Source organism: Colossoma macropomum, unplaced genomic scaffold (assembly GCF_904425465.1).
Source record: "Colossoma macropomum unplaced genomic scaffold, Colossoma_macropomum, whole genome shotgun sequence".
Classification (NCBI taxonomy): Eukaryota; Metazoa; Chordata; class Actinopteri; order Characiformes; family Serrasalmidae; genus Colossoma; species Colossoma macropomum.
Window position 1 is genome coordinate 895,557 of NW_023495007.1, and position 26,840 is coordinate 922,396.

Sequence of the window (26,840 nt, forward strand, 5' to 3'; positions counted from 1 at the left end):
ATTATTGCCAAAAATAAGTAAACAAAAAAAATGATGTAAAACAAGTGGAAATTATGGTAACATTTAAAACCAAATAAATTTACTGCATTAACTTTCTTTGTGAGGGTTAGATCGTTTTAACAGCTGTGACACGCTATATATCTACTCTGTAATGGAAGGTTGAATGGTCATATTTGCTGTGCACATGCATTATAATCTCTTCGAGGGTGGGAAATTTCATCTGCATGAAAATTCATCTCCACTTTGACAATATTACTAAAATCTATTTTGCAGATTAGGTTTTTCACTTGCTATCATTTTAGATGGATCCTTCTACCTGTATGATCATGAAGTTAACTGTTAAAGTGTAATCATTAAAAATTGTTGTTTAATCATTAAAATAACTTTTTTTGTGAAATTCAGATAACATGGCTTAAAGCAGGGAACATTTCTGTGCCTGAAATGTGTTCGGGGATTAGGAGAAAGAATAGATAGGAAAGGGGGAGGTTTAAAAATTGAAGAAATTAATTAATTGAATATAAACACATTTCTAAACAAAACTGAAACAACAGATAGTACACTAACAAGTTGTGCAAGATGACACAACTATAAAAGCCATAAAGAATGTCCAATACACCTTTCCTTCAAACTTGACATTGCTCCTCAGTTGGCCTCTAAACAGCGTGAGCAGCTGCCAAACGATTGCCAAATTAGTCCAAAAATTGCGATGATGGTATGAAAATGGACAAATAGTCTACTGATTGCAGAACCTTTTCAAAGTAGCATTTAATCTAGCACAGTGTCAGCAACATTTTCTATAAAATTACAGTCATTATTTTTTTCTCTCTCACTGTAATATTTGTTCTAGTTTATTTTCCAAACTACAAGTCTGTGTGCATTTAAAATCTGTTTGAGGAGATTAAAAACTAGTTAGAGCTTGTAGGACAGTAATCTGGGTGGTCCGAGGGTGGCAAACAGTCAGCGGGGTGCCGACCTTATCAAGTCAGCGGACCGATATATTCTTGCTATTTGGGTTGAGATGACACTTGACTAAGACACAGTGTAAACAGATGTTTTTTATTCATAAATAGCCCTACTTTATTAATATAAAATGTAGAATCATTGAATATTGTGGTCATTTCATGAATGTTTTAACTTTTTGTCGTACAAAGGCTCACATACACTCCCATTACGCACAAAAACGAACATGTCCGTAAAGGAAGTAACCGTCACTACCCACATACTTCCATGTGTCCTTTATGTTGGCATGGATGTTAAGCAGTACATGTAAGTCAATGGAACCAGACTTCTTTCAAAATCATTTTAGGTCATTTCTTTTGTTCCATTCGTCATGAAATCTACACATAATGTAAAGGACAACAGGCATTTTCAAATTATGCCAAAAACCGAAAAACGTCAAAAATGGAGATATGAGGTTTTGTTCCGACAGCAGCGATATGATAACACGGCACTATTCAAGCTGGTGATATTAACAACGAACTTGTTTAGCATGTTTGCCAACTTTTAGCCTGTTAACTTATTCTCTTAACCAGAACAAGGCTGGTCAGCTAGTTAAGAGAATGAGTTGGCAGCCTCTCAGTTTAAATAAAAACAGGTTCTTACTGCATCTACACTCAGTGGTCTATGCAAGCAGCATTAGAGTCAAAGATTCATCCATTAAAAGCATAAGGATTGTGTGATGTGACGCAGAAATACAGAAGTCAGTTGTTGTGGTCATAGCTGAGCCCAAATGGAGTATTTTACAACATCAAACATGGCTCAGCAAAGAAAGAAAACACAGCCACATACCATGAGTACGGCAACAATCCAGAATTTAGAACTTTGAGTTTCTAGCCGATCACTGTGCACAACAATGTCTGCGCCCTTTCAATATTTTTGATGTAAGCAACAAGGTCTGCAACACCCTAGCAGATACAAATACTGTCTTTTGTACCTCATTTTTTGTTGAGCGATGCTTGTCGCCTGGACCACATATTGGCCTTTAGATTTCAGGACCTGAACTATCTGTTTTATAATTATCAATTTTTTTTTATCTGGCCTCACATCAGAAATCCGGCACAGTGCTGGAGAAGTTTAAGCCATGAGATAAATGTGCAAGGTGGTCAACGGAGGGCAACTGTAACAGTGTTACAACTACACTCATAGTAAAAACAACATCAAATTGTCCTGAGTCCTACAAGACATTATGTTAAGTTATTGATTTAATAGACGAATATATTCATATATTCATTCAAGTCTTTTTTTAAACTTTAACAAATGCTGAGGTAGTAATTTAGTTGAACATGCTGCATTAAAGAATAATAGATGTCAGATAGTAATTATAATAATAGTGCAGATTTTTAATGTAATTTTTTTAAATAAATATTTGCATTTATTTCAAAATACTGCAAACCAAATTTGAAAGTAAAATAACCTAGATTATTTATTGTGGAGTTTAGAGCATACGGTGATAAATAAAGCTGAAAGATTTAGCAAGCTAGCAATTAATCAATTTCAATTTATCTATGGTCAGTAACAGTTAAGAATATAAAATATTATAAATAATTAGATTTCACTTCAGTTATTATGATATAGGCCAGTTTATAGCATAACACCTCAGTGTTACAACTGTCCCAAAGCAAAGCACAACTGTCCATGATGCTAATTGCACAAAATGACAGATACATATGCATTCCTTACCCTGAATTTGTTGATAGAAAGATAAAAGAAACATTATGTGGAAAACCCAGACATTATTCATCTGGAATGTTTGTGTGGTAAAGCAAAAAGCATAAACTGTACTTAGTCTTCTCAACTTTTGGCCTGTAGTGTATTTACATTTTGCCCCACAACTTGCCTCTGACTGTTTCTTTCAACTCTGAAACCCCCCCTGCTCTCACATCCCCCTCCAACACGCTTACAACTCATTGAATGAAAGAACATGAAGACAGCCATCGGTAATTCTGACATAGTGCTACTGCTAACCTAATACAGCAGGACACTGTACCAATATTATGATTTTGCAAAATGTTTAAGTAGTCCAACTTCATTAGTGGCTCTCAAGTTATATATGAGATTTATGGCTATCTGACTGAATTTGGCAACTGAGCATTGAGAATGAGGGTTAGCCCTTAAACAGGGCCATAAAATAGTAACAGGACTGAGTTGCAGGTAGAGGAGACAGATTGATGAGGGAGAGGATGAGAAGAGGAGTAAAAGAACGGAGTAGGGTGTTGGAGTAACGGCTTCCACACAGCATACCGTTTGTTTGCCCCCGCTGTCATTCCACGGCGGAAAAACTCGCTGAATTATGTCAGCAGCTGTGAAGCCCATAAAACAGCAACCCCACTTTTTTTTGACAATGACCGTCTGCTCCCGCCGCCAACCCAGAGGCCTCAGCCGTTCGATAATGGAAAGAAAATAGCGGACATTCTTGCGGCAGGCCACAGAAACCGAGGCCGCGCAATAAAGACAGGCGGGATCACCAGTAAAGTGTACACACATTCAAACAGGGAGAAAGGCACGGCCAATTCCGCCACGGTGGGAGGGAATGAGGTAGGGATCTGGCAACCCTTGCTTATGCTCTGTGAACTGGCAACCGTCTGTGCTCCTCAGCCATATTTGTCGCTGTGCTGCTGATGCGCAACTACAAACTATAAAAAACGCTGAGAGAAGGATGACTCCATCCCACCCCTTCACATCATCTTTTCCTTTTCAAAAGGTGCGCACGTGAAGATGGCAAACATCCATGGAATGACTGAAATGTACTGAATCTGTATGGAATGAATTTTATGCTGTATATCTCCAAAATGGTAACTCAATAAGAGAAGGAAAAAAGCTTAATGTTACATACATTACATACATTAACAAAACTCTGTATCTCCATTTTTGTCATTTTTCGACTTTGAAAATACCAGCTGCCCTTTACATTAAAGTGAAAGTTTCATGATGAATGGGCCAACAGAAATGATCCAGAATTACTTGGTATAAAGCTTTTTTACATGAACTTACATTGAAAATGAATGTTTTTTTTTCTCTTTGGAGATACAAGATTTTCATCAGACAGTGACAATTTTCAAATGCTGTAAATTTAAATTAAACAATTTTGATATGACAACTATAATATGCTGTATATGACCTAGCATCTTGTTGGAAGATACATCACAAGACACTAAGAGCTAAAATGACCTCAAAATGAGATGAGGACCTGAAAGGGAAATAGGAGGAAAAAATAATCAAGAGATTTTCCTTGAGTATGTTACACTTCTTTTTTCTGTTTGAGAATTGATATCAGGCTCTTGAAGGACACTAGAGTCTTCCTATGGGTCTCTGCAATGGTGAAGGGGCGTCAGTGATTTATCAGTGTGGCTTTAAAACCCCATGAGCTCATCTAGGCTCCTCCACCCCCGGCAATACCATTCACCCATGCACAAATGTATGTATCATGCAGAGATCCATTGCTCACAAAGGGATCACATTAGCTCTTAATAATCCACACTGATGACAAGTTTCCATCATAAAGACAGAGTTATGTTCAGGACATATACAAATCGCGCAGGATTTCTGAAGTAATTTTTATTAATTTATTTTTTTTTGCCTTTGGTTGGCACTTTAAAATGTTGGGAGTTTTCAAATGGCTCAGCCCAATGAAGCAGCAGACTGTGGAAGCTCTATTTTCTACCATTAATAATTTATTAGATGAATGGAGAGAGGCATGGCTGACACTGCCACCGGCTCCATCTTCAGAGATCAGAGAGATCCAGTGACTTTCACAGCATTGCTCAGGGTTAGAGGTGGGTGGTATGGCAAAAAATATAATATTGTGATACTTCACACATTTTTTTCCGATATTTGAAATGTTGGAACAGGCAAAAAAAGAGACACATTACTGACAACATCTACAATATGCTCTAAAAAGTGTACTGTCACATATTGTAATGTAATTAATCATAATACCAGTAAATACTGCCATACAGCCAGCCTTACTCAGCATTACAAATTTCTCCATAAAATTAAAAAATATATATATATATAAAATAAAATAGTAAATAGATGTGAAGGAAACATATGTTCAATTGTGCATCAATAGAAGACTAAACAGAACATCCCCACTGTGGTTTGCAATCATGAGAGGCTAGAATCAGTTGAACTAGGCCTGAGACTCTAAGAGGCTGTTCCAGCATCCATTTTTGTACCATTCATATGCCAATCATTTGTGATTAGCTTTATAAGTACCACTGTATGGATTTTCTTGAAACATCTTCAGACTTAGAGTCAATAAAGCCCTATTGGGACAGGATTATTTATTTATTAGCTTGAAAATCCACAGCCAACAGTCAACATCACTGCATAAAATCAAACCTTTTTTTTCATTATTTTAATGCTCTGCATGGTATATTGAGGTAGGACTGTAAATATTGGCTTGACTGTAGCCACAGAGAAGAAAATTAAACACTTCTTTAAGTGCTTCCATATTTAAAAACAATCTTTTTCCACAGAATACAATAGTGTTTTTACTGACATGTTGATTTGCACAGGATTAATGTACCCTGTAGTTATTTCTATGCCTTATTTTATAGAAAGTAAATGGTACCGAAATCTTTACTGATGCAGGAACACACAGACAGTAAAAGTGACTGACATGGCGCATTTAAATGAGCCTAAAATGCCTGAGAAACACCAGTAAAAATTACATTACCAGTCCGAATTGGGCTTAAGTCTGATACAGAGCTGGGTAATAACATTAACACATTTACTTTAACTTCAAGTTGGACTTTCCTGAGTATTTTCAAATGATTATAAATTTATTTTTACACAGTTACATTTGTGAGGACAGAACATTTACTCACTTCCATTTTACCCATTAACATAATTCTAACAATTCACTTTGTGTTTCATTTCTTTCTGTTACACTGCTAAACGCACTGCTTTGTGAACACCTCACATCAAACAGTGCAGAATACCACCTAACAAACTTCAGTTCCCATCCTGGTATACAGTTATATGCGAAAGTTTGAGCATCCCTGGTTATTATATGTTTTGTTAATTTTTTTGAATGAACATCAGTTAACACATCCTCCAGAGAATACACTTCTGCACACTGTAATGCACAATTACCATTTATTTGATGAATTTTACATACTGGGGGAAAAAAAAAGTGGCCTGTGCAAATAACGTTATACTTTATGGGGTTTGTCCAGTGTGTTAAACTAGAGGTGGGCAATATGGCAAAAATCAAATATTGTGATACTTAAAGAAATTTTCACAATATACGATATGTCATGGTACTCATTTGTTTGGACATGTGATCAGTTGGAACAGAGAAAAAAAAGAACAAGAAGTGCATTTACTTTAAGTGCATTTATTTACATACATTAAAAAAATATTATGGAAAACTATGAGTACAACATTTATTATTAATTTTTTCCACATACTGTGTTGCACTAAATCCAGTTAAATGGGACAAACTTTGCTGTTATTATAACGAAACATGCAGTTGGTCAGTGTTCTACAAGTACTGACCATATCCACAATATATTCAAAAAGCATACTGTATTCTATTGTGTCACATTTCATCATGATTTCATTAATTGTCATATTGCTCAGTCCTCTATTAATCTCAGCAAATAAACAAATTTTGTACCGAAATTTGCAGAAAAAAATACTATATTTAAGTTTGTTCCCTGTAGAGGATGTTATTTAGATGAATACCAGCAAAACATGTCATTTAATGGGGGGGGTTCAAACTTTTGCATACAATTGTATAACTTTAGTTCTATAAGTGGTATAACTGTTATATATATATATATATATTTTTTTTTATTATTGAATTCCTTTTATTATTCTGATTTTTTATATCAGAAATAGGCTTTACACATATAAGAATTATTAATACATTTCATGACATACCATTTTTATGACATAAGATTATTTTTACAAAGTGCACTACATGTCAGCTGTTATTCTTTTCAAATAGACAACATTTTGAAATTTATTTTGAAGTTGTTTTTAAAGTTGTGTTTAAGGGCACTTTTATTTGAGTCATTATTTAATGTAGTAACATTACGTTTATGGGTTTTGGCTTCAGTACCCACCTCTGGTCTGATCTAGAAAGGTAAAATATACTGTCAGGTTTGGCATAAAAGAGATTGAGAAGAGGATTTTTTTATATTGTGCCAAGTGGCGGTGTAGATGTTAGTCAGAGAGGATATGCCTAGAACATGTGAAATAATTAAACAAATCACATTCCTTTCCAGATTAGTGGCATATTTCGAATCACTACAGGGTGATAATGAGATTAGCAGTTATGAATCAGCAGAATTACGAAATGGGCATGTACACACACGCATGCACACATGCACACACACACACACACACACATATCACCTCACTTACACAACCAACTGGCATTTTGCTCTGATTGAATTTGAGCGTCATTGAGGAAGTCACAGGATGAGTGTCATGGCAGCAGGACACTCAACAAACCAACAAATTAGCAAGTGAATGAATTAAGAACTAAATGAATGGATGAATGAATGAACAAACAAACGAATAAGGCCATTTGTGTTTTATACTCGTGATTTTCCTCTCAGAAATGAGGGATTTCTTTTTTGCCTGTTTTTTCCATCAGGGGCTGAGCGTAGAGAGACAAACACCCTCTGAACAGAAATGGCACGTGCAGGCGGAAGGCATTTTCAAAAGCTTGATGAATCAAGCCATGCTGTTAACTCTTAGCGAACCAGATTACCCTGGCAGGAATCTGTGGGAAATTAGCTAAACGCAAGCTTGTACAAATAGACCTTTTAACCCTTTAAATTGAATTGGACCTGTATGTGGGGCCCGTACTTCAGTTCCTCTCCCTCTATGCTGCATAACTTTGTTATTAGTTACTGTAGTCAGGGTCATCTCTTGCTCTTCGAAGTACGGGCAAGCACTTAAGGCCCCCAAGCCACAAAGGACTCTGTGAATATTTAGGTGTTTCTTGTAATATAATTTGTTAATCCTGAGATGCACACATCACATAACTAATTTTTTTGTTTGTAGTTATGTTATTTTATTGTTGTTTATTTATATGTACCGTATAAAGACAAAATAAAAAAAAACTAACTGACAAAAAGTCATATTGGTTTTATGTCAGAAAATATTCTGTGATAAAATTACTAACTGAAAATTGATGTTCACATAAGTATTATACAATATACAATAATATCCAAGTGTTTGGATATCCCAGTGAGCACTGCTGGACCAGTTAGGATCTAACAGAACCTGCATCATACCACCCAGGCACTGCGTAGACATTGCTGTCCCTCAAAACTCGTCAGGATACTTGTGAGGGAAGCCACAGAGAAGCTAACAATCACTCTGAAGAATCTACAGAGTTCAGGGGCTGAGACTGGAGTGAAGGTGCACCAGTCAATGCCATCAAGAGCTCTGCATATAACAGGCCTGTATGGGAGTGCGGCTAGAAAAAAGCCAATACTGAAGGAAGAAAACACATCAAAGCACATCTGGGGTTTGCCAGAAAGCATCAGAGTAACCCAGCTAAAATTTGGGATGAGAGCCATCCAACCAACCTGAACAACCTGGAGCAAATCTGCCAGTAAGAAACCAACTTCAACACACTCAAAACCAGCACCGCAGGAAGTGGGGGTGCTGAGTGCAACTGCTAAAAATAATTTAAAAAGTGCAACTGCTATATATATATACACACACATACACACAAAGCATGTATATATATATATATACATATATATGTATATATATACACACACATACATACATACACACACACACACGCTTTGATGTCTTTTTTCTTCAATACTAACAGGTGCACCTTAACTCCTTTACTCCAGTCTTTGCCACTGAACTCCAAAGCTCTTTCAAAGTAAAACATTAATGTGTATTTTTTATTCTTGCATACAAGTAATGATTGGAGGGGGGTGCTGAATTTGGTGTTGCTTTGCGCCCTCAATTTTTCAAGAACATTCCTGATAATAGTTACAGAATAATTTACACTAGTTACTGTTAATTTGCCTTAGTAGTCAAACTAGTAAACAGTTCAAGTTATAGCAGTTATCAAATCATTTAAAGTAATCACAGAGTAAGAGTTAAGCCGAGTTGGACAGAATACCCGGAACAGCGTTCAATAATCAGGATACAAAAAAATTTAAAGGATTCAGCTACAATTACAGGAAAATAAGACAGACTACAGATACATGATAACAATACTTCTCTTCTACAGGCAACATTTGCCTGCAAAATGCAGATTTTATCATGAGATTTCTTTTGTGAGAATATGCTGTCTCCATTATGCTGTATCTGTGCTGTGGCAAGCGATAAAATCTCATGAAAGATAAAAATCTTACAGCAAACAACATGGCTGTTATGGCAAAGAAATTAGCTTATAAATAATGGATCCAAGTGAAGCTAAATTTCACATTTTGAATTTTCAATTTTCGTCCAGCTTCTTTCACTACTGTCACAACCGGGAGTGCTGTAGGTCTGTAATTAGAGGAACACTAAGTTAGACATTTAAAATGAAGTTGGGTTCAATATAATATTTAATATTTTTTTGCAGGCTACACACTTGAATACTGATTAACGCCACCAAAACATTTAATGACATTTTCAAATGGACATACACACATGAAGTGCAAACAACTGTGAGTCACCTATATTGTTTGTTTCAAAAGTGCAAATTTCCTGTTTAACTTGTGTTAGTAAGTAATTAGATTCTGATTCTTAAAGATAGTAATACTTTCAGTCGTTCAGATGTCATTCACAGTAATTTGATGTGAAAGCAATTTTAGTTGCTATCCAAGACGAGCAGTAAACCTATATGTGTAATGTTGATAAAGCTAAAATAGTGATGAATCCAAAAACAAGCAAATAAATAAAAATCTTGCCTTACAACAGCCTGCACCTACCTCTCCGCCTTGAGTGTGCTGTATAAAGCGTATATGTAAAAAGAATGTATTTAGAAAAACATCTTAAAAAATAAAACATTTAAAAGCCAAAATGTTTATTTTTAAAAATATCAAGGTAAAATAATATCAGGCAGTGTATTTGTAACCTCACAATCATTTTATGTAACGCCTGTCTGTGATGAACTATGAAAAATTCTGACTGTACTTTCCTTTCGAACGGTGCCTTTCACACCAAAACACTCTGAACGACTTTATTTACACCATAACAGAAATTTTGAAAGAAAGGTAATGTGACCTTTTAAGCCTAATAACTGAAATAATAAGCTTCCAGTTAAAGGGGTTAACAACTTAATTTCTGGGGCCTTTTTCTGTGATTACAACTTTTTGTTCGCTTCACTTTAGCGCATGCTGAAAGGGATAACCAAGCTGGCTTGTGTACACACCCATTGTTTGGCCTCTTGGCAAGAGGCGCTGTATTGTGGGTGAGATGGCATGCCCTCAGAAGCCCACTCACTTTTGATTCATAATGTCATGTGCATACATATAATACACATGCGAAATACAACACAAGAGAAACAACACAGAAAAGCAAACACACCCAACCACCTACACACACATTTACAAAGAGAATTTGTGCACACTCATGCTCACACACACACCTGTCAGATCACCCTTCTAAACAGGCTGACACCAAACTCCCTCTCTTTCAGCGACCCTCCCACTTCCTCTAGCATGTGCGTGATAATATTTCAGAGACATAAGCAGGTATCTCAAGTGAGGTGTACCCACCGAAACCCGCCCAGCACACGCACACAAAGCGGCACACATGATTAGAGATGTCCATTGTGAGGAGGGTGTGGAGACAAAGAAATATGTGTGTTAGTGGAGGGGGCGCTGCAGGTGGTGTGGGGGCGGTTAGGCCTAATCTGTGGGATGGGGGTACAGTGAGGGGTTAAAGGGTGTGAGGCCCCGATCACATGACTGACTGGACAATCTTCAGACACCTCCCATCTCTCTCTTTACGGACAGAGATTATATCAGACGTGAGTTTCCAATTACACTGCAGACTTACTCAAGGCATATAACAAAGTTACGGTCAACAAACAGGGCATGTTTGTCCATTGGAGTTTGTGAGTTATATCTGTTAGAGAGCAACTGTGGTTATTTCAGATGCTTTGGGATTCTGGCTTGTATCTTCAAGGCTTTCGGCATGTTTCAGTCTGCCTGTGTTTATCCAAACCCTCCTGTACCGTGTAATTTCCCCGCCCTGCAAAGACCTTAAAGGCCTGGTCAGTAACGTGGGCCAGTTTTCAGTACTGTAATGACGAGGGCTTTGAACAGCATCAGGGACCACACCCACCAAATTCCAGTAAAGCAGAAAACATAGAGCTAGACCACAGCGGTAGTGTTTAGGGAATCCCTTACTGGACCTTTAATATAGAAATATTTACAATTTTTAGGTTAATGCATGAAAGCCATGTAGATCCTATTTAGGGATGCATAATGATATTGGAGTCGTATCAGTATTGGCGGATCATCCCTTAAAAAATATAGCCATCAGGCAGATGTTCAGATATTTCAAGCCATTACTTGATGATGTATTTATCGTACTTTGGAGTAGCGAAATATTTAGCAGACACTAGACCGCTGCGCTTGCATGTCAGTATTGTATTCATTTGTTACATTTATAACCTTCTACAAGTGTTATATTTCTCTGTAATGCTAAGTTTAGGTGGACGATCTAATGAATGTTTATGTATCGGCATCAGCATACATGTACATGAAGAATATCCCTAATCCGTTTACATTCAGTCATGTCTTGATAAAGGATCATGATTATGTGACTGACTGTGTCTATTTAAGACTGTTAGGGATGGTATGATATTGCCTGAACTGACTGACCGAAACTAATCCTAAAATTTTTCTTTAAAACTAATAGGCTTTTAAACAAGCTGTTTTTAATTGAAGTACATAATTTAAGCATCTAAAAGTATCAAATGCTGAGTAGCCCAAACTACTCAAAAACTACTACTCCACTGGAAGAAATACACAGCTAACAACATGACGTCACACAACGTGCCACTTCAGGCATGATTTGTGACAAGACTGGATTGGATTAGTTCTTCCTTCCAATATCCAATCAAGCATTTTCAGCTGATATTGGCCCAATATCAATACCTTGTATTGGATCATGCCATTTCTAATGATTGTCATTAAATTTGTGAGGAAACAAAGATTATATTTCAGTATGTAGTCTGAACTGCACATGAATGACAGAAAAAGAACATTCAATGACGCAGGACAGAAAACGGCCAAAAAATCTTGTTGATAAGTACTGTTCACATTTAAAATGGCAGGATTTTGATGCACTACGTTTTCTAAACATTTCTTCTATGATTTGAACACTGCAAAACAGAAACAATGAACATGCTGTTAATAGTGAGCTTCTACTTCAAATCTGCTTGATTAAACGCCCTGTCCACGCTCCCGCCCTCAACTCAGATCCCTTACAGGTCTGCTTACAGTGAAACGCCACAAATTACATTCTGTCACACACAGAGTGAGTGTGTGCAAATGGCTGGGGTGACTAGGAGAAACACATGTAAACACACACAAACACACAGACGGGGGATCTCCCAAACTATGGCTTTCATCCCATTACAAATGTGTGCAATGTGGAATATAATGGGTTCATAATGACTTTTTTTGTTGCCGATTTAGCAAAGCGCTGTAATTTTGTGCTGACCACAATAACTTAATGACAGCTGTGATTACTGAACATAATTTGAATGGCGGCTGAGTCAGAACATCACTTTCATATGAAATCACTCGCAGGGTTCGCCGGCTTCTCCTGATTCATCCCATCATGTGCCTCAGCATGACAGAGATGAATTAGCACTTCGGAGTAGAAAACAGCAACAAAGCGAGGGCACGGCGTCAGCCGCATCCGTAGATGTTGTCCTGGAAGGCAATTAAACGGCTGTGAAAGATTTGTGGAGGGTGGTGATTCTTTGAAGTTACCTCGAGTGGCTGCCCTGAGGGGGGAGCAATAACATGTTATTCTGACTCTTATAAAAGATCCATCACCAAAAAAAGAAGAAAGAAAGCAAGAAAGAAAGATGATGAGGTTGAAACTCTGAGTCATGTCTCGTGTCATTTTCAGGACTACAGTGCAGACATTACAGCCATCAGAAGCCAGTCATGAGAGTTACCATCACAAACCATATTAGGTAAAAGTAGTTAAAAAAGTAGGTAAAAAAAAAGTAGGTAAAAGCCCAATCTTATCTAATTTCACTTTTCTGTCATAGAAAGCTCAACAGATGGATCAGAATTAGTGAACGTGTGTATAACGATTTTATGTTTCGAAAAACGAGTTGCGTATGCCCTCTAGCCTCTGGTGATAAAAAAGACTACTGAAGAGGAAAACACTGGCCTGCGATCTAATCATTACTTTGCTTATCACACCCTCTACTGGACAAAAATCGTAATACAAGTCAAATCTGGCGTTTTAGGCTTACATCAAAGCAATGGTGTGGTTTAAATAGGCATAAACAGTACATTTTTCTCTACTTCACAATTTCCCACAAGGAATCTACAAAAGTCTCCTTCAATAAATCAGAAGACGAAAACAAGAGGAATCCAAATCTTTGTGTATGTAAACTCCCATTCGGAAGCACAGGCCCATGAAAAAGTTTATGAAACGGCTTGAACCAGATGTTGTAAGTTAACAAAGAAACGCCCTCAAGAGGTGCTTGAGCTTTATATAATCCTGACTACATGCACGCTGCCCTACTCTGTCATCCACGGTTTTTCGGACCACTGTAAAGACAGAGTCTTGTGAGGGTCTTCTCCCCTTAGAACCCTACCAGAATGGAATTAAGAGTGTTCGTTCTCTGCAACAGTCAATGAGCTCCAATACACAAAATGCTTAACAAGCATAGACAGATCTACAATCAAACATTCAGGCATTTTAGGCAGTTACCACAATCTCTTAAAATGTTTTACACTGAAATTCAATTGTGCCCTGGCCTGCTTACAAACCTAAATAAACCTGAGGTGCAAACTATATGTTGGCATATGGCACCATCTACTGGACTGCCTGAGAGTAAAATCTAGAGTCCAGGATCATCAAATCCAAATCTAGCTCCAGCACATATATTTAGTTCTATTAAAATGAAGTGGAATCTATAAAACAAAAGGTTATAGTTTTGAGCACTGTTCTACCATCAAGACCTAATGTCATGTATAAGCACGTGTAGGGGATACTGTGGCACTATCTAAACAGAAAAGTGTATTTTTCCATTGTGAAGTGATGAAGCGTGTATTAAAGAGGCTAGTTTACATAAGCTGTGCTTATTAGCCACTGTGCTCTTTCATAACAGACAGCTTACAAACATATCAGAAAGGTTGGAACCATAGCAGAAAGAAAACATGTTTTTCAATCAATTCTTTATGATGACCACCAAGATACTGCTACTTTCTGCCTCTGAAAAGCAAGAAAGGAAAAGACAGGTGGGGTAGAAGAGGGAAGAAGACAGAGAGAGGGAGGGAGGGAAAAAGGGAGTGAGAGAGAGAAGTGCATGTGAGAGGAAGGGAAGGAGGGAGGAGTGTAAGCTCAGGGTCACTGAGTTCGCCCATTCCAGTAGTGCTCATGAAATAACAACTGATCCTGTCTGTATTTTCTATCATTCCAACCGATGAAAAGATAATGTTCACTTCTGCTACTGACTCTATGGGATTTGCCATGTTTATTGGCAAGTTAACAGTGGGGTATGTTCACTGTGGGTTAATACTACCTATGGAAACTCTACCTTAAGCTAGATCTACACAACACGATTTTTAGCCCGATTCAATTCCGATTGCCCTGTCTAACAAATTTTCACAATTTGAAGCAATTATCTAGGTTGGAAGGCAATAGCCAGTGAAAGAACTACAAGAGAGAAAAAAAGACAAATCTATATGTATGCATGTCTATTTGCCTGAACAAAGGCATTAAAGAGCATGTTCACATGTTCATTTACTGTTTGTGTTTTCACTATGCTTCTTGTGTTGAGGTTTTAGCCTGGAAGACATGGTGTCCATGATTTCCAAAATAAATTTCGAATTCTGATTATTTGAACCAAAGGACACTTTTCCACTTTGCCTCAGTCCATCTTAAACAAGCCCAGGCGCAGAGAAGGTGGCTGTGTTTCTATATTCTGTTTATATATGGTTTCTTCTTTGCGTTTTAGAGTTTTAACTTGCATTTGTGGATGCAGTGATGAATTGTGTTTACAGACAGTGTTTTTCAGAAGTCCCTGCAGTGATTTCCACTACACAATCGGGTCAGTTTTTAATGCAGCGCCACCTGAGGGCTTGAAGATCACGGTCAGACAATGCAGTTTTTTCGGCCTTGGATTTTCTGAATCTTTTAATGATGTACTGTAGATGATGAAATCCCCACGTTCTTTACTATTTTACATTGAGAAACATCATTCTTGAATTGTTGCGCTATTTGCCTGTGCAGTCTTTCACAGAGTGGTGAACCCCTCCCCATCTTCTGAAAGACTCTCTGGGAACCTTTTTATACCCAATCATGTTACTGACCTGTTGTCAATCAACCTAATTAGTTGTGAGATGTTCCACTAGATGATTTTTTTTCATTATTCCACTTTATCACCAACAAATTTACAACTTTTTTCTTTCATTGCCCCTGTCCCAACTTTTCTGAAATGTGTTGCAGGCATCAAATTAAAAAATATGGGCATATATTTTTAAAAAAGCAATACAATTTCTCATCTTGAGCATTGATATGTTGCCTTTGCACAATTTTCATTTACACACATAAATGACATGCGTTCTGTTTTTTATTTACATTTTGCACAGTGTGCCAATTGTTTTAGAAAGTGGGTCATATAAACACTAGACTTATTAGACTTATCATCATCCATACATATAAATTTACTGGGAAAAGACTCTTTGTTTGCATGTGCCTAATTGAATGAGTACAAATGAGTAACTATGTCTGCTAAAGGGTCTTTGTGTGCGTGCATCTATGTCTGTATGTGTGTGTGCCTGTGTGGGCGTAAGGAGAGATTTGATTCCGTTTGGCTCCATGTCAAATCTATTTGGTGATCCCTATTCTAGAAGTTCCTTCCAAAAACAAAACCTGATTTGCAGAAAAGGGCTCCACACATCAATACATCCATCTGTTTATCCACCCATCCATCCATTCACATACCTTCTGTGTGAAACATTTTCTTTGACTAAATTGATACTAACATTTTATGTCTAGGCCAAATCTGCTATTTCTTGTTTACAAATTAATAAACTTCAAAATTAGCTATTTTTAAACTAGGACTTCAATGAAGATGTAGGCCATCATGCTTAAACTACTCAAACACTATACTGCACCACAGGAAGAAATACATAGCTAACAACATAACATCACACAATGTGAGTCTGTGGTATTGCAGGCTAGATTTGTTTTTTTCCCCCTTCAAATTATGCAATCCAGAATTTTCTGCTGATATTGGCCTGATACTGATATCCATCAATACAGATATGCCATCTCTAGTGAGTAGGCAGTGTATAGTGGACCTTATTCCATGAATATTTTCATTAATATTCATTATAAACATGTTACAACATAACACTAATATATATATATATATATATATATATATATATATATATATATATATATATATATATATATATATATATATATATATGTGTGTGTGTGTGTGTGTGTGTGTGTGTGTGTGTACAATTTTTTTTACATGAACGAATGGACGCATGTAAAGTTCAGTAAAGATTCATTGTTTTAAAGCAAAATCTGTGTTCCCAGTTAACTGTGATATAAATACTCAAATAAAATGCTGACTTACTTCCCCCTCTGATGGTTTTCGAGAAGCAAGATAGATTTAGCATCTGAACCGGCACCACAACTGAACTTACATCACAAGATCATACAGGATTGCGATGTTAGACCTAACTTTGAATTGTTGATCAACGTCAAGATAAAGTAGAGAACACCGTGTCCCCTTGTGTTGTTTCCAAAAACGAACAGTAGATGGCGCCATCGCTCCATCAGAAAAACACTCACGACGCTTCCGAAAAAGTCACTCAAAAAAGTTTTCGCATTACATCTAGGACAGGAAAGCAAGCTTTCCAGAGGAAGTCTCTGGTACATTCTTCGCCGAATGAATCCACAGGTTCTGCCAACTGCGATTGTGACGCAGACCGTCTGCGTTAAGAATAACCAGATGTTTGGAGAGAAGCTCCTATCTGTTGCAGTGTCAACACCTATATGTCAGCCCAGCAACTCAGCTGAGAAAGAGAGAAGGAGGGCAGCTTAAAGAAAACCGACGAAGAAAAGAAGGAAGAGAGAGGGAGGGAGAGAAATAGAGAGAACCGCAAGACGAGAGTGAGAGTGAATGAGTGAGTGAGCGAGCGAGAGAGGCAAAGATAGATGGGGGAGACAGAGTGAGAGAGAGAGGGAGAGGGAGGGAGGGAGGGAGGGAGGAGAGAGGGAGGGAGAGAGGGAAGTGCGTGTGCGAGGGAGGGAGGGAGCTAAGCTAGCTCGGGGTCAGTGAGTTCGTCCATTCCAATAGTGCTCGTGAAATGACAACTGATTCCCAACACTGTGTACCATACCAGCAAGCGTGCGCGCACACGCTCGCACACCAAGTTACCGAACAGCTCCCACACACAGACGCACGAACTACACCTCAAATCCTCATATAACCATGTGAAATATGCAACTCAGATATAGCCCACGTGTAGATCAGAGCACATTCAACAGTGTAGGGGTTTTCTGCACCCATAAACAGCACGTAAACAACAGGTACACGGTGGGTCCTTTAGCAATACTGCATGCACGCTGATCATCTCAGCAGCATGAAAACACCCGTTCCAGAGCCAGTTCAATAACAAACAGGATGAATTATCACTCAGACGAAACATTTTATGCGAAAAGTGCGAATCAGGGTGTTCACTCACCAGGTAAAGGAGGAAGGTGTGCAAGCCAGTGCCGAGTCCGACGGACGAGAGAATGCCCAAGCCCAGCCAGTAGGCGCACCACAGGCACTTCTTCTCCAGCAGCCGCACATACTGGAGAGACGGAGCAGCGCGTGAGAGCCGTGTGCAGGCACATACACGCACAGATGGGGAGAAGGAACGAGAGGAAGGCGTGGAGGGAGAGAGGTGAAACAGAAAGTGCGACATAACGAAGGGAGGGGAGGGAGTGGGACAGAGAGAGAGAGAGAGAGAGAGAGAGAGAGAGAGAGAGAGAGAGAGAGAGAGAGAGGGCACCTCTGTGCGAGTTGTTGTTGCTTGCTGTTGCTGAGTGCGGGGAGGACAGAGCTGGAGGGTGAGAGAGTTCAGAACACTGAGAGAGAATAAGAGTGTTATTCTAGTCCAGCTAGCCAAGTCTTACACAACACAGCGCGCGAGGACAGCCAGCCGAGCCCCTGCTGCAGCTCGCGCGCTCTCTCGCTCTCTCTTTCACGCACTGACTCACGCGCTCACAACCACGCTCACGCACTCATTCCTCTCGTTAGCTTCCTCTTTCTCTCCTGTTTTCACTTTATTTTCCTGCTCCATCTATCTGTGTGGCGTTTCCCGTCCGACGGGCCAGTGCCTATCGGTAAAAAAAAGCCCCCCTCTCAGCCCCCACTCTACCTCTCTCTCCCACATTTGTTCTCCCAGACATGTGAATCGAGAACTTTCTACACTCATCCCTCCCTACCAGCAGAGTACATCCTGTCTGTCTGGCATAACTGGCAAAGATGACATGGTTAGCTTTAAGTTTAGTGGTTTAGCTACCTCAGAAACTGGCGAACCACAACATCAGACATAAAGCCATTTGCTAATACAGAGCATGTTCAAATCTTCACACAAACAGCTGTAAACAACAACACTACCGTTTGAAGGTTTGGGACCACCTGCCTCAATAGTTAATTGTAATTCAATAATAATGTATGCAGTGTAGACTGAAATACTATAAGCTAAATACCAGAAGGTATTTTAAGATGTTGTATTGTAAGATGTTGTATGCGTTAGCGAATGTTAACATTAATGGTCATGAACTGCCACAGTGCAGACTTTGCATAACACTAATACAACGGCAATGAATTATCAACACTGTATAACACTAGCAAAATCATCCTCTATAACTGCATCTCAAATGAGATTTCTCTGACTTTGGCAGTGTCGACTGTGAAAAGAGCCACACAGATCAAACTAAAACAGGAACTGAAAAGACTACTATAACTCCCAGTAACTCTACAATGAGAGATGGTGTTGTGGCTTATGATGTACACTCTTGGCCCTCCATTTTCTGTGGACAGGCCTGATTTAAAAAAAAAAAATAGCACAAGCAAATTTCTAAGCTGGAGCAAAAACATCATCAACATCACCAGTATGTGCGTGAAATATTTGGTCATAAACCAGTCATACGTCATGCTACTGGAACTGCATGTGGTAACCATTTTAACACACGCCTTACTGAATTTGCCTTCTAGTGATTTCAGTCATGTTCTTCTGAAATTAGCTGAGGCTGCAGCCTTGACTATCCTGCCTGCTCCTAAGCTTGTGGAATGCGTGTATAACGTGTAAAGATCACCTTCTGATGTGCTCCTTCAATGGAGTAGGTGATGAAGAAGAGGAAGAGGAGTAGCAGAAAAGCGAAGACCGTTCCTCTCTGCTGCCACAGCCTGGGGGAGGAAGAGGAGCAGAACAGTGAGGAAGACTGCTGGGTGAAGTGTGAGAGGTTTAGCTCACAGCAACAGACAAATCAGTGGCCATCTGAGGAGACGGTCTAAGCTTTTGATCCATGTTAACAGCATTAAGGGCTTTCCCTGCTCCCTCTCTCTCTTATCTAGTGGGCTTCCTATTACACTACTATGCAGTGAAGAGCAGATGTGACAATGATAGGGCATAGCTAAAAGTCAATCCACCGCATAATGTATGGAGAAATTTCAGACAGAGAAGAACTGATCACTCTTAAGATAAAGAAAACCAGTTACACCTTTCCTAACTTTGTTTCCCACACTAAGCAAATACAAACAAACACATTCTGGGTAGCAACTACTGAGATTTAGCACATCCTATTTTCACATGAAAACATCACTGTTATTAAATACAATCCCACACCAGCTAGCTGAGCATCGCTTGACCTATTTTCCAGAGAGGCATTTGCGTCATTGGAGAGCAATATCGGGGAATAGGCCGGCAGTTTGCACTGTGGGCTGAGACAGCTACAGTTAGTCATTTAAGAAACATGGCCACGTCATTCTCGCAGCTCTGTGTGAGTCGTTCAATTACAATCTCCCACTTGCCCTGACTGCCAAAAGAGGGGGGTCTACCTTCTGATGAAAAATTTCTTTTTCATTCATGCAAAAGTGATGATATGACTAATAAGTTCATCAGGGCAGGACACTATCCATCCTCTTCTGCACAAGTATAGCTTCAAGATGTCACCAAGCTAAGGCCCTGTTCCAATTCAGTCGAGCAAACTCGCAAATGATCTAATGTGAGATTTCTAATCAGGGTCTGCAAGAATTTAGGATATCCAGTTTCTGTGTTCAGCAAGAGGGCTCTTTACTGCCCATCAACAAGGCCTTCATGCACCGCTCTATCAAGTCTGCATCAGAACAAACCTCTTAGAGGAGTGTTACCCAAAGCTCCTGCAAAGCTGTGATGTTTTAGTGTCTGACTGAAGTTGTTGCCATAGTTTTCCAGAAAGAGGAGAAAAAGAATACAAGGAAGATGGGAAATATTTTAAATAAAAAAGCTGGCATCCATTATAGCAGGTGTGCTCAATCCTGATCCTGGGGATCTACCACCCTGGAGAGTTCAGATCCAACACACCTGGCTGTAATATTCAGATGCTCTTGAAGGCTTTCATTATCTGGATCAGGTGTGTTATATTAGGGGTGGAGCTAAACCAGGAGACCAGGATTGGGAACCCCTGCCTTATAGTTTTATGTAATTATGTAAGTTTTGGTAGATTTGTAACTAGAGATGTTTGTAAATAGAGGTGTTTGATGGCTGTTTTTAAACATGGCACTACAGGTGCGTTGTGTTCGAGTGTCAAAATATCATGATATGAATCACGTATTGCGAATAATGTCTATAGATATCATGACATTATATTTTTGCTATATTGTCCACCCCTGCCATTAATAAAGTGTAGAAATTGGGACTACATTCATCTGGATTGGCATTACAGAGAACTACAATATTTACTTATGGAGCTTTACAAATGCAGCACAAATTTTAGCACAGTAGTCCAGCATCATCTAAGTATGATGTCTTCAGGAGTACAATAAAACATCATTAAATATTGTTTCAAATATTGGCTAAAAACCTGTCCAATGCTGATAATATTTTTAAGAAATTATCTGTAATAATAATAATATGATTCCAACGTCATCGTGCATCGTGCATTAGGCAACAGTTCATTAAAGTGGATTTGTTTTCATACAAGACAACTTTGTCTAATAGCAGAAAAAGGCCCAAAAAGAAGATTTTAGGATTTAGGGCAAGATCTGGAACAAGGCCTAATGGCTAACTCGGACAGAAGTTGCAAACTTGCAGATTTCTGAGGTTACCACAAGGATTTAAAGGTAGATTGTAAACTTTGGCAAGATCCAGGTTAGCCAAGGTTATGAGCTGTGACGTATTCTCTGATAATTCTTTGATCTAACGTGAACTCATCAGATCAAGCTAGCAAATAATGTGACAGTAGTCAAACTGCATAATTTCAAAGGCAACAACAATCAGCAGAGATTATAATTTAACTGCCACTTTGAGAAGGATGGTAAACATATATATATATATATTATATATATATATATATATATTATATATATATATATATATATATATATATATAACCCCATTTCCAAAAAAGTTGGAACACTGTGTATATAAAAATAGAATGCAATGATATGCAAATCATGTAAACCATATAAAAACCATTTAAAAACCATTTTTAAGGAAAATACTACAAAGAAAACATATAAAATGTTGAAACTGAGAAATTTTATTGTTTTTTGAAAAATATATGCCTATGTTTAATGTGATGCCGAAAAAAAGTTGGGATGGGGGCACGTTTATGTTTCATCACCTCTTCTTTTAACAACACTCTGTAAGCGTTTGGGAACTGGTCTGGACAGCAGGCAGGCCAATTTAGCGCCCAGACTCTTTTAATATGGAGCAATGCTTGTTGTAATACATGCAGAATGTGGTTTGGCATTGTCTTGCTGAAATAAGCAAGGCCTTCCTTGAAAAAGATGTCGTCTGGATGGCAGCATATACAAAACATGTATATATATCATTCAGCATTAATGGTGTTTTCACAGATGTGCACGTCACCCATGCCATGTGCACTAATGAACTCCTATACCGTCATGAGTACTGGCTTTAGAACTGTGCACTGATAACAAGCTGAGTGGTCTTTAGGCCAGAGGATGCAGTGTCCATGATTTTCAAAAAGAATTTCAAATTGTGATTCATCGGCGCACAGGACACTTTTCCACTTCCCCTCAGTCCATTTTAAATGAGTTCATGCCCAGAGAAGGTGGCAGCATTCCTGGATTCTGTTTATATATGGTTTCTTCTTTGCATTTTAATTAGAGTTTTAACTTCCATCTGTGGATGCAGCGACAAACTGTTTTCACAGACACTGGTTGTCAGAAGTGTTTCTGAGCCCATGCAGTGATTTCCTGTGGAGAATCATGTCTGTTTTTAATGCAGTGCCGCCTGAGGGCCCAAAGATCATGGCCAGCAAATACTAGTTTTTGGCCTTGTCCCTTACATACAGAGATTTCTCCAGATTCTCTGAATCTTGTAATGGTATTTTGTACTGTAGATGGTGAAAAGCAAAAGTTCTTTGCTATTTTATCTTGAAAAACGTTATTCTTGAATTGCAGTCTTGCCCGTGCAGTCTTTTACAGAGTGGCGAACCCCTCCTCATCTTTACTTCTGAAAGACTCAGCCTCTCTGAGATGCTCTTTTTTATACCCAATCATGTTATTGACTTGTTGCCAATCAACCACCAGGTGTTTTTTTTAGCATTACACAACTTTACTAGCCTTTTGTTGACCCTGTACCAACATTTTTGGAACGTGTTGTTGGCATCAAATGGGCAATTTTTTTTCAAAAAACAATAAAATTTCTCAGTTTCGACATTGGATATGTCAATATTGTATTATATTGTATTATTTTCAGTTAAATATAAGGTTTAAATGATTTGCACATCATTGCCTTTTGTTTTTATTTATATTTTGCACAGCGTCACAGCGTCACAGAAGTGTTTTGGAAATGGGGTTGTACTTGGCTTCCAATGTCTTTCAGAGAGCAAAATCTTGTTTTTTTGCACTTTTTTATTGGTCCATCCCAGCATTTGTGCATACTGTTCAAATTTGGCAGCTGCTAGTGAGCACTTGAATGCAAATATGCAAGTAAATAGTTACAATTTGATGATGTAACAGTTTTTGGAATATACGAGTTAAGAAGGCACATCCAAACACATAAATCTTTGATATCTGATTGTTTGTACTAAAGATGTTAGAACAAAGATGGGAAATGGTTGCACTGAAAGGTTTGAGGAAAATAATAACATTAATAATGCAATCGAGATTTAAATTTGATTTTTTTTCTCCAGGTCTTTTTTTTCCCTCAAGAAGACCAGCACATCCATTTTTTTGGGCTTGAGGCTTTAATGCTGAATGTGATCTGCCAGACTGCTGTTTACAAGCTTTGTGTTATTAGGTTAAATTTCTCCACTTGAAACTTGGTAAGACAACATTCAGTAACATATATTAGAATATAATTAAAACTGCAGCTCTTGTGATTTGAAAAGTGCAATTTTGATATAAAAACAATTATCTGCTCAGTCATGATGTATGGTAGTACACACTGTTATATACTACATACATACTATAACATACACTCCCACACAAAAAATAAAAGGAGCCAAACCAAAATATAATGTTTGTTACTGATGGCTTCAGACTGATCAGTGACTAGGTTAAAACCCTAACTCAGCCACTTTATCAGAAATGAAAGTAAATTAATCACGTCTTAGTTAAGCTGTACTGCGGTGCCAGCTTCCAGGCTTTCTTGCTGACTATAAAAAAGTTTATCCCCAGATAAAGCTGCAACATAGATTTAAGCATGAATTTGTATAATTATGAAGAGGTGACAAATTAAAGGAAAACCCTGAATAAATGAGTGTAGAAACACAACAAGTATAGATGCTTTCAGACAGGTGTACTTGCATGATAAAAATTACGCAATTAACATCATACCATTCTTTGTAGCATGTGTAAAAATGCTGGGCAGGCCCAGTTGACCTCAATTTTGAGAACAGGCATAAATGTGTGACTCCTACAGTGACTGGGTCAGGTGGCTTTGTTATGCTGTAGGGGCAGTTTGCTGGTATGGTTTGGATCTAACTGTCCCCTTAAAGAGTAGTTATTCTCACTAATGACCTCTATGATGAAACATTTCTGTCTTAATAGGAATGGTCTCTTATAGGATAATGATGCCCTCATCCACAGATTTTGAGGGGTCACTGAATGGTTGGCTGAGTAAGGAAAATGATGAATATCATATGCTATGGCCCTCACAGTCACCAGCCCGCCACCCTATTGAACAAATCCAAGATTTTTAATCAATAAATCATGATTAAATCACCAACTGAGGGAATAGCCTTTGGAAGTTCAATCCCTCCAGTGCAGTCTTAGAGACTGTAAATTGTACCCTAGAGCACAGTGAAGCTATTCTGGTGGCTCATAGCAGCCCAACACCTAACTAACACACTATGTTTTTTCTTAACGTTTTTCAACTGCAACACACTGAATGCTGCGTTTTCTGTTGAACTATTAGTCTACTTCATTCTTTGTGATTGTTGCAGCCACAGGAAACAAATGGTATTACTGATACTGCCTTTCCATAAACTGTGAAACATTTAGAATTTCAACAATAGATAGGCACCCTGTGACTCAGACTGCAGGTCAGTTAGGGACATTGGCTATTCTTTTCTGTCCTGCTGAGCAGTCTGTCAAAAATGGTCAGGAAGTGATCTCTTAAACTAATTCTAATGCTTTCCTTTCTTAAGAAGGTGTTTGTGAATATGGCCACTGCTCCCCTTACCTCCTAATCCATTCCTTCAGAGTGATGAACATTTCCAGGAGGAAGTAGTGAAGAGTGAGAGCAGGCCTGTTCCACAGCACCAGAGTGAGTCTCTCCTTTTTATTCCTCTGCTTCAGCTCACTCAGAGACGCAGCATCTAAAAAACAAATATCAACCCAAAAGACCTGCTCCACATACAGTTCTACAAGACTGAATTTATGCCCATCGTATCATGAAAATTTAGCTGATGATTAACTGCCACATAAATAATTTAACAATTTGATGGTCTACTTTCTGTTTATGTTATGCAACTATTAAAGTATAAACCTAAAGTGGCCAAATAGGCTGATTAGTTATCATGCTTTCTAGCTACTGATGCTTAATAACTCCCAACTGGTAAAAGAAATAGCTCAAGCACAAACACATAAACATTACTAATTGCTGTCACCCATACGTACTGTAGCACCAGTAAGAAGTTCAAACTTTTGGTGACATCTTCGGTGACGTCTCTCGATAAATGTGCTTTCAGCTAGCTTTGATTTACATGCATTTGCCTCAAGCAAACTGATGTGTATGTGTATGTGTATATATATATATATATATATATATATATATATATATATATGAATCTGAAAGTAGCAACTGTGGAAAAGAACTGTGATCAGCTAAAATAATTGTGAATAGCTCAAATAATTGCAATCATGTGATGACGTAATAATTATAACAGGTCTACGTCTTATTGATTCATTTGATGCAATACGCGGGTGTATCTAAAACCCACATCTAACCCACTACAAAACATGCTATAATAATTAAATGATACAAAACAAAATAACTAAAAGCTCATTACTGGCAGATAATTGGCTAAAATCATAATGTTGGTACTGGTTTGACTGGATTTGGCCTATATGTATTACTGCATTCATTAGTCCTGTCACTATCAGCTGACTTACCGCAAATCTGACACTGATATGCACAATCTACATTCCACTCCTTTTACCACTCTCATCTGTAAACCATTTTCAGCCACTGGCTTGTCATCGGCTAGATGTCATTTGATTGGTGGACCAACCTGACAAACTCAAACCAGCATAGCACGTACTACTTTACTATATTCAAAAGCATTCAGACATGTCTCAATTGTCTTAGAACTCCTCCTTCTTTTCTCTGCTTCATCTACACAGGTTTAATTGGATTTAAGAGGTGAGATCAATTAGGAGGCACAGCTTTCACCTGGATTCACCCAGTCAGTGTACTTCAAGGACAGAGTAGGTGTTCCTAATGTGCTGTACTTTCTGTATGATTGTAATCAAGGCAAACAGGTCATGTAAGCTCAGATTTTCTGTAATGCTACTTGCTTGGTTTATAGAGGTTTTCTGACATTACTTGTAATTTAAGCCACTGTTTTTTCACATATTATAATATTTTGGTCCTTACATAAAATAACATTTAATGCAAATTTAGAACTGCCACTATATATAAAACTGTCAAAAAGTCAGAGAACACTCTTTATTTGTTTAGTTTCCAGTCAAAACAGTCATTAAATTCAACTTCTTAATTTTCAGTGTCAGGAAAAAGCAGAAAAAAACATATTTAACAGAAAATTACACAGAAGCTTAACAGGTATGTATAATTTGTCTACACATTGTCTTTATTACAGATTCCATTCTTTTCAACAGACTTGCTTTCAGTTTTTCAAAGAAATCGGCAGGGATATTTTTCCTCCAGAGTTCAGTCTTAGAAGTAATTTCAAACACATTCAATGATGTTGACGTCTGCACTCTGAGGTGACCAGTCCATTGTTCTGAG

The 26,840-nt window shown here is 38.1% G+C and overlaps 1 protein-coding gene across 1 annotated transcript in view; it reads right to left on the reverse strand.

Annotated features, from left to right (window-relative positions):
• Positions 1-26,840, reverse strand: part of LOC118800858 (vacuole membrane protein 1-like) — a 77,950-nt gene that overhangs the window by 46,657 nt on the left and 4,453 nt on the right. Inside the window, exons 3-5 of the mRNA XM_036561019.1 lie at positions 25,053-25,188; positions 19,513-19,603; positions 17,889-17,999 (exon numbers count right to left, since the gene is read on the reverse strand). Of these exons, the coding sequence (XP_036416912.1) occupies positions 17,889-17,999; positions 19,513-19,603; positions 25,053-25,188 (338 nt within the window). The remainder of the gene's footprint in view (positions 1-17,888; positions 18,000-19,512; positions 19,604-25,052; positions 25,189-26,840) is intronic.